This window comes from Macrobrachium nipponense, chromosome 38 (genome assembly GCF_015104395.2).
Source record: "Macrobrachium nipponense isolate FS-2020 chromosome 38, ASM1510439v2, whole genome shotgun sequence".
Lineage (NCBI taxonomy): Eukaryota > Metazoa > Arthropoda > Malacostraca > Decapoda > Palaemonidae > Macrobrachium > Macrobrachium nipponense.
The window spans coordinates 42,248,345-42,257,248 of record NC_061098.1 but is presented as its reverse complement, the minus strand read 5'-3'; the positions used below and the strand labels follow the sequence as shown (position 1 = coordinate 42,257,248).

General features: G+C 35.2%; 1 protein-coding gene across 1 annotated transcript; it reads left to right on the top strand.

Annotated features, from left to right (window-relative positions):
• The first annotated feature begins 2,681 nt into the window (after window positions 1-2,681).
• Window positions 2,682-7,821, top strand: LOC135209812 (uncharacterized). The gene is made up of 3 exons (XM_064242585.1): window positions 2,682-2,853; window positions 5,872-6,121; window positions 7,530-7,821. The coding sequence occupies exons 1-3, from the start codon at window positions 2,682-2,684 to the stop codon at window positions 7,819-7,821; spliced, it is 714 nt and encodes a 237-aa protein (XP_064098655.1).
• Window positions 7,822-8,904: the final 1,083 nt, after the last annotated feature.

Sequence of the window (8,904 nt, the reverse complement as noted above, 5' to 3'; positions counted from 1 at the left end):
ATCAGATGCACGGTTTATTGGGATTCTACGCTCCCTCGGAGATCAAAAATGTCCCTAAGTGTAATTTCGAGTGATTTTCATGTTGTATTATTCTTCGTCCGCCTTAAGTAACCTAAACGCCCATCTGTCCCAAGGTTTCGAGCGCGACGTCCCAGGTTACCCTCGCCACTCCTACTCGGGGGACCCGAGAAAGCAAGGGCAGCACCATCTGGTCATCAAGGGCGCCACCTTGGACGACGACGGCGAGTACCAGTGCCAAGTGGGTCCCACTACTGACACCAGTGCCTTGGCGGCCTCTGCTAACGTCACTGTTTATGGGTGAGAGTCGTTAGCTGGATATTATTATTATTTATTATTATTATTATTATTATTATTACTAATTTATTATTATTATTAGAAAGGATATAAAATTCATATAAGAATAACTTTTGTTAAATCCTGTTTCTTTTCATTTTCGGGTCATTCAAATGGATAGAGAAGTCCCAAAAAATCAGATAGAACAATGACTAAACGTAATACAGTAACTTTCCTCTAAAGAAACGTAGACATTAAATACATTAGATTAAATGTGTCATCTCTTCCATTTTGAAGAATCCCAGCAGCTATGAAGCAACAAAGAAAAACAAACTATAGGCTCCATGAAAACAATGCTATGGCAATGGTTCGTATGATTTTTTATTTGTTTAAACTGCAGTGGTTTCCAACCCATGGTCGCTGCCCAAATCCTTCATTTTTCTCTGAGGGTCGCTAGAGATTCTTGTTATATAATAATATTAGGTATTATTGAAAATATGGTTGGTTATCAGCTGCGTTTATTTGGTATATAAGTTTCTCTCGATTCTTCGTATTACTGACATTTCTTCTGTACTCAAAGTGGCTGTTAACACAGACGCCAAATGGGGGATTCCTGACAAAAACGTGGTATTTGACAAATACCACGTTTTTGTCAGGAATCCCTCATTGGGCGCTCTAATAGCCAATTTGAGGACAGAAGCAAAGTCAGTAATAGAGAATGGAGAACAAAATTCTATACAAAATAAACGCAACTGAAATAGCCTTTACTTACAATAAAACCTGTGAGTAATGAAGTCTTCTTCCAGCATATATAATAATATTAATGTTAAGAAATTCACAATATCTCGTGAAGAACAATCTATATAATAAAAATCCACAATTATGTATAAGAGTATATTACTATGTAAAACAACCAGTAATATACTCTCATATATAATTATGGATTTTTAAGACATAAATAATATCAATAATATTAATAATGATAATTCACAGATTTTCACATTTTGATTTTGAGTTAAGGAGCTAATTTACTTCCGTAGGACAACGTGAAGATTCTCCGGGACACGTACTTTAAAATTTATTAAAATTCATTGTGTCACTCAATGTAAACTTACATAAATAGAATGACGTTAACCCATAAACACTTGCAAGCAGAACTGTAACATAACAAGGGTAGGATTATATCTCTACTTATTCACACATTTAGGGTCGCTGGTCCAGGTTAAGACTGTATTTAGGGTCACAAAACCGGGAAAAAGGGCCGAGGAACACTGGTTAAAATGAGCCTTTAACTTTGACGTCATATTATGATTTATTCAGTTAATATCAATAATAAAAGAAATGCTATCATCCTGGTATTTGCGTCAAACTACTCAAACTACTACCACATCTGGGGCCAACATCATTCATGTTACAATTAATTCACCTACTCCTTCTTAAGTCATTCCCAGACTGCGGATGACTTTTTAAAATTCCTCCTAGTGATAGGGCGGAATTTTGGTCACACTCAATCCTTACACACACACACACACACACACACACACACCACACACACACACACACACACATATATATATATATATATATATATATAATATATATATATATATATATATATATATATATTATATATATGTATATGTAGTATATATATATATATATATTATATATATATATATATATATATATATATATATATTATATATATATATATATATATATATTAACCGTGAATGGAGGTAACAAACGACAATTTCAACGTGAGAAATTGAAAGCGTAGAAATGTATGTAGACTCATGTAGCTGAGTCTCTTTTCGTTTGACGTAAAAAAAAAAAAGTTTATTTAGATTTGAAGCAGACTCTTTTTCATTCTACTCGTATACATTTTGGGTGATTTCGTTTTTCTTTTTAGCTGTTGTTTGTTATTCTATTTAATTTAATTTTATTTCGGCATCTATGTAAATTTCCATGCGTTTATTCTCTTATTAGCAGCTTGAGAGAGACTTAAGAAAGAGTAGGTGCTTAGCTATAATATGAATGACATTGGTCCTTGTAGTAGTAGTATTGGTAACAGAAACTAATGGACTCTTCCAAACGACACATTTAACATGAAGATAATAATTTATATCCATATCCACTGAATAAAGCTCCCGTGGGGCATAATATGACTTCAACACAAAACTTTCCTTTTGAAAAATTAATCCTAATATGAACCATTACCTCAGCATTGTTTTCACTGTAAGCTTCGTATTATCAAAACCATTTCCTCTTTCTACCCCTATATCAAAACTATATTCGAAAGATCTAGAAAACGGGACGATGTATTTCATGTTCAGGTCAATGATCAGTCCAATAATATAGACATGAAAGATTTCAATAGGCAATGAATGACCTCTCTCCACCCAGTGGCTCCAACCAGCCTGAACATCATCAGGGGCGCCGACAGCAGCGTCGTGCAGGGCACAGAGGGTCACAACCTGTACCTGCAGTGCCTCGTCAACGGTGCCAGACCCGCCCCCTCCATAGCTTGGTACCGCAATGGTCTCATGTTGGATGACAGTAAGTGGAGGTCAGACTAAGGGTAGATTTCTGAAAGGTTAGGTTCTCTCTCTCTCTCTCTCTCTCTCTCTCTCTCTCTCTCTCTCTCTCTCTCCAAACATCCGCGCTTGCACGAACAAATGCATATATATATATATATATATATATATATATATATATATATATATATATATATATATATATATATATATATGTATTATACGAACTACAAATGTCCTTTAATATCTAATTTGCTCTACCTGGCGGGGTGGTCTGGGGCTTCACTGCCAGTCCTGGAATTGAGAGGTCGATGGTTCGCGCCCGTCGATCGCCAATTCTATTATCGCTTAATAAATTCCCCCTCGGTTAAAACATATATGAAAATATATTAATTCCGAGGTAGAGCGAATTAGATATTAAAGGACATTTGTAGTTCGATATATGTGTATGAATCACGGTAATGTGATAGACTTATATATATGTATATATATATATATATATATATATATATATATATATATTATATATCTATATATATATATATTATATACTATATATATATATATATATATATATATATATCTATATATATATATATATATATATATATATATATATATATGACTGGTAAAAATGTTCTGTTACAACAGAATTCCATCTAATAAAAGGAGCCCATAAAAACACCAAAATATAGAGAGAAAAGTACTATATTTCAGAGATTGCTGTCTCCCTCTTCAGGTATATGAATGAGAAAAGTTTACAGAAAAGAAAAGGTGGTATATACCAAGAGTCCATCCACAGGCAAGCCAATTTAGGTCACCCCCGCTGATAATCTTCCTTTAATCTTCTTATGCGTTGGTTTAATGAAAACCTTGTCGATCATATCTGAAATCCATGCTCCTTTTGAGATGTTCATTACCTGCCTCTCTTTTATTAAGGCCGATTCCATCACTTGACTCTTGCTATAAATTAATACCACCTTTTCTGTAAACTTTTCTCTTTCATCTACCTGAAGAGGGAGACAGCAGTCTCTGAAATATAGTACTTTTCTCTCTATATTATGGTGATTTTACGGGCTCCTTTTATTAGATGGAATTCTGTTGTAACAGAACATTCTTACCAGTCATATATATATATATATATATATATATATATATATATATATATATATATATATATATATATATATATATATATATATATATATATATATATTTATATATATATTAGCTCACCCGTTTCATAGTCTCCACTGGCCCTTATCGATAGCTGTTATAAATAAACAGTTCTGATGATCTTTTCTTTGTTCCCCTGTGGACTACAACCTCATATATCTATCTTCGCTAAAGAGAAAGACTAAAACCTCATATATATATAATAAGCGAATCCCACAGGAAAATGATAGTCAGAAATCCAAGCGCTTTCGTCTTTACTAAGACATTGTCAAGGAATGAATGAAATAAAGTTGGAGAGAAAGTTATCCGGTAAACAATAAGATCAAGAATACCAGATGGTTAATGGTCAAAAGGGTAAAACTTAAAGAGATAATCCAGGATTATCGGGTATCACACGGTCACAAAATTAAACATAGATTTAACCCTAACCGAAACTACAAAGTATCCGTACAGTCCAAAACATGTAAAAACTGAATATATTAATTTTGTTGCTTATAATTATCTACAACTTTTTTCATTATGAAGGTATCAAGTTCAAATAAACCAAGACTTAAATTTAGAACATTTCCATTATTTGACTTGATGAAACAAGATTCAATGATATTCCTTTTAACTGTGTCATTACATGGGATTAAGGCTCTTGCTTGACTCCAGTTAATAGGATGATCTAAATCTCTCATATGTACAAATAATACATTCGATATTTGCCCAGTTCTCACAGAAAATTGGTGCTGTTTGTGACGTTGTGAAAGAGATTTACCGGTTTGTCCGTAATAGACTTTATCACACTTTTTGCAAGGAATTTCATATATGCAGCCTGGAAGATCTTTAGGAGAATTTTTTATTACTAAACTCATGACATTAATATTACTGAAAACAACATTTTTGTTAAAAAGCTTTAAAATTCTAGGAATATCTAAAAACCTTTCATCATAGGGTAATTTTAGAATGTTATGTTTACTGAATTCAAGTTTGTCATTAAGAGAGAGAGAGAGAGAGAGAGAGAGAGAGAGAGAGAGAGAGAGAGAGAGAGAGACTTTCAGTATCGACGAACATCCTGGCACGTGTAAATGTATTTAAATCCGCGAATTCTTTTTTTTCCTTTTTTGGGAAGAATCCAATTATCTCAGCCCTGGAATCCCGAGTTTCCCTTCTTGTGACCTGCTGTGCACCTTTGAAAAGGTGGAGAGACGCCTCGCTATTTCCCTCCACCCATACAAACGTTTTATTCCCCAAACGTTCGTAGCGAAAAGGGAACTTCCGTTCCTCTCTGTTGGCAGACGACAACAATGACCCTGTCTGCCACATTGTGCTGAATTTATCTATAATGGAAAAAGTATCGTCCTCTTTAATGCTTCGGTTTTTGTAGAGTAAACACGTTCAACTTTAATTGTGATAGGGTGGCATTTTGTTCACACTGAATCCTTACATAGTATAATATTTGCATATTAAACAACATATATGGCTTAATGCTTGTGTTTAGAAAACGTCACGGTAATGTGCTAAAAAGGTTCATAGAAACACACACTCACACACACTCACACACACACACACACACACACACACACAATATATATATATACATATATATATATATATATATAATATATATATATATATATATATATATATATATATATATATATAATATATATATATATATGTGTGTGTGTGTGTGTGTGTGTGTGTGTGTGTGTGTGTGTGTATTTCAATAATTCAATCATAACCTCTTTCCAATCACATCAAACTTACTTCCCAGATAAACGTCTAAACAGTTCTTTCCGCCCTCTGAACACAAGTATAGAATTCCTACCAACCAGCCCATCATCAAAGCAGCCCTAACAAGTCAGTCCCTCCCGACCAGGCCTCCACACGGAGAGGGCTGACCACATATCCCCCGAGACGAAGAGATGGAGCGTCAGAGTCGTCTCTTGGTGGTGCCAAGTGTCCAAGACGACGGTCAACAGTACACCTGTCGCGCCCTCCATCCCACGTTCGCCAGGTCCCACAAGGCGCTGGTGGATTCGGTCACCCTCTCGGTCTTACGTGAGTACCACAGCCCCTTCTGTCTCTGGTGGCACAAGAAAGCGGCAATGGGATTGTGTCTGGATACTGTGATTGTGAGTGTGAGTGTGGTGGGATTGTTCCTTGTGATGTTGGATGTTGGGCTGAAAGTCTGGAAGGTTAAAAGAAAGAAGAAGAATTAGGATGATTGTTTTTGAAATATTTTTCTTTACCCAATACATATTTATCCACCCTGATTCATCTCGTTTTCAGTTGAGGAATATCAAGTTTGTTTTCATAAATAAAGTAATAAAATAAAGTAATATCAAACTTCTCTTTTTATATACAAAGAAAAAAAAACACACAAATACGAAACTTTTTACGATTTCCTTTCTGCTAATTGGTCCTTCGATCTTTTCTTGAAGTTTTCTAATTCAGTTTTATGCGTTTTATTTGTAGAATATCTTCTCTGTGCAAAGGATCTTAGGCTAAAACCTTTTAATGATTTTAATATCCTTATCTTGAAGTGTCTCTATTCTTCTGACAAAACATCGTCGTACCATAAACTAAATGAAAACACTTTATTTGTATTACACCTTCCATTATTGAATCTTTTTCTGAATTTGTTCTATGTCCACATCCAGAATTATTCACATTATTTCTTTCAAAATGTCCTCTAGACAGCGTATGTGGGTCTTACTGCTGTCTGCATGATTATGATTTCTGCTCATTGTAAAAGTAAAGGAACCTTTGGTCGCTTACAGAAAGTCTAGTGTGATATTTCTGATTCTGTTCCGATGATTCCTATTATTGAAAAAATGGGCAGTTTTATCAATAGATCTGGTCGAAATCGAAGTATTGGTGGGAGCTCCAGGGAATGCCAGGGCAATCTCCATTTGTCTGCAGTACTTTGAGTCTGTTTTTCACTGAATGCATGTGCCTATTTATTCTTGTACTTTTTAACTTGTTCTCTTTCTATAGCTGGAAATGGTTCTTTGGGCGAGACGAGATTTTACTTGATGAAGAATATTTGGGGTGTTTCTCTTAGTTCGAGTTCATCTCCTCATTTGTGATAATGATAATAATTGTTAATTAATAATAATAATAATAGGCTAACTTTATATCATTTTCATTAAAAAAAAAAATTCTAAGTAGTCGAGATCTTTCGAGAAACTGCTTGATTCTCCTTCTAAATATAATTAATAAATAATAATAATAATAATAATAATAATAATAATAATAATAATAATAATAAGTAGATATTTTATTAAAGGTAATGGCTACTTGTTACACTTGTAGAGATTCTTCTCTATTTTCCGAATAGCGCTATTCGGAAAATATAGAGAAAACTTCTAAGTATTCTAATCTGAAAACATCGCCTCCCCTGAGAACTTTGTTCCACCAACTCCACACAAATCCCTCAGCTCGGGAGGAACCATTCTCACAAACTCTCTCTCTCTCTCTCTCTCTCTCTCTCTCAGACCCTCCCAAGGCCCAGTCATCACGGACACACACCAGGCCACATTCTGAAGGAGGGCGAACTCCTGTCCCTATCCTGCCGATCCACGGGCGGGAACCCACGCCACAACTCTCCTGGTACAGAGACGGGCGTTTACTGCAGCAGCACCCGAATATCACCCACTCGTCGAAGGCCGCCTCCGAAGACGGAGGAGAGGCGGAAGCCACCCTTCGGTGGGCGGTGACGGGAGAGACGACGGCGCCCGTTACGAATGCAGAGCCCAGAACGAAGTCTCGCGCGGACTCCTGCTTGCGGATGACGTCACGCTTAGCGTTCTCTGTGAGTATATAGTGAAGGAAGTCCTTCGCTGTAAGTCCTACTGCGTGTTGTTTTTCTAAAAAGTATTCCATATATATATATATTATATATATATATATATATATATATATATATATATATATATATATATATATATATATATATATATATATATATAATATATATATATATACTATAAATATATACTATAAATATATGTGTATAAGCGAATACCACAGGAAAATGATAGGCAGAAATCCAAGCGCTTTCGTTTTTATTAGGACGAAAGCGCTTGTATTTTTGCCTATCATTTTCCTGTGGTATTTGCTTTTTTAATATATAGATATGTGAATTGAGTGACCTAAACCTTATCGTTTAAATGTATAAAAAGTACAGGCAAGTTTTTTTTTCATTTAAAGTCCTGAAACTCACGCAATCAAAATTCATATTGTTCATTTCGTTATTTTAATATCAGTAAGACCTTTTCGCGCTACGTATGATTCATATACTTTCAGAGATAGGTGGTCATGCTTTTCCATAGGAAAGCTTTAGCTAATAAAATATCTATTAAAAAAATAGTTGATCATGTATATTCCATCTGGAAAGTTTTAGGCAACGATACATTATTCAGAATGTTGCGAAAGATCTCAGTGGGAATCAGATTTGGTTATCTGCAAGTTGATCTGATTTCAGAATTCCATTCCCTCTTGTGCTTTAAAGACAACCGTCACGGTCGAAATAACGGGTCCGTCCGTCGCAACGGCTGGTCGGGAGTTCGTCCTCAAGTGTGTCACTTCAAAGGCCAACCCGGTCGCCTCCATCACCTGGATGGTTCATGGTAGGTGTCTTTCCTCTTGGCATTTATTGTCACTCAGGGTCTCTCTCTCTCTCTCTCTCTCTCTCTCTCTCTCTCTCTCTCTCTCTCTCTCTCTCTCTTGCTGTTTTATTTCTTGTTTTCGACGTAAACTTCTGTTGTTAGAACCGCTCTGACTTTAGTTTGATTGGATGTCTTCATTGAAATTCTTTTCCCAATTCTTCGGGAGTGAATAACGCGGAGTATATATCCAAAATCATTCAATGAATTACTAGTTATTGTATAAAACTGTTCCCTTTCCT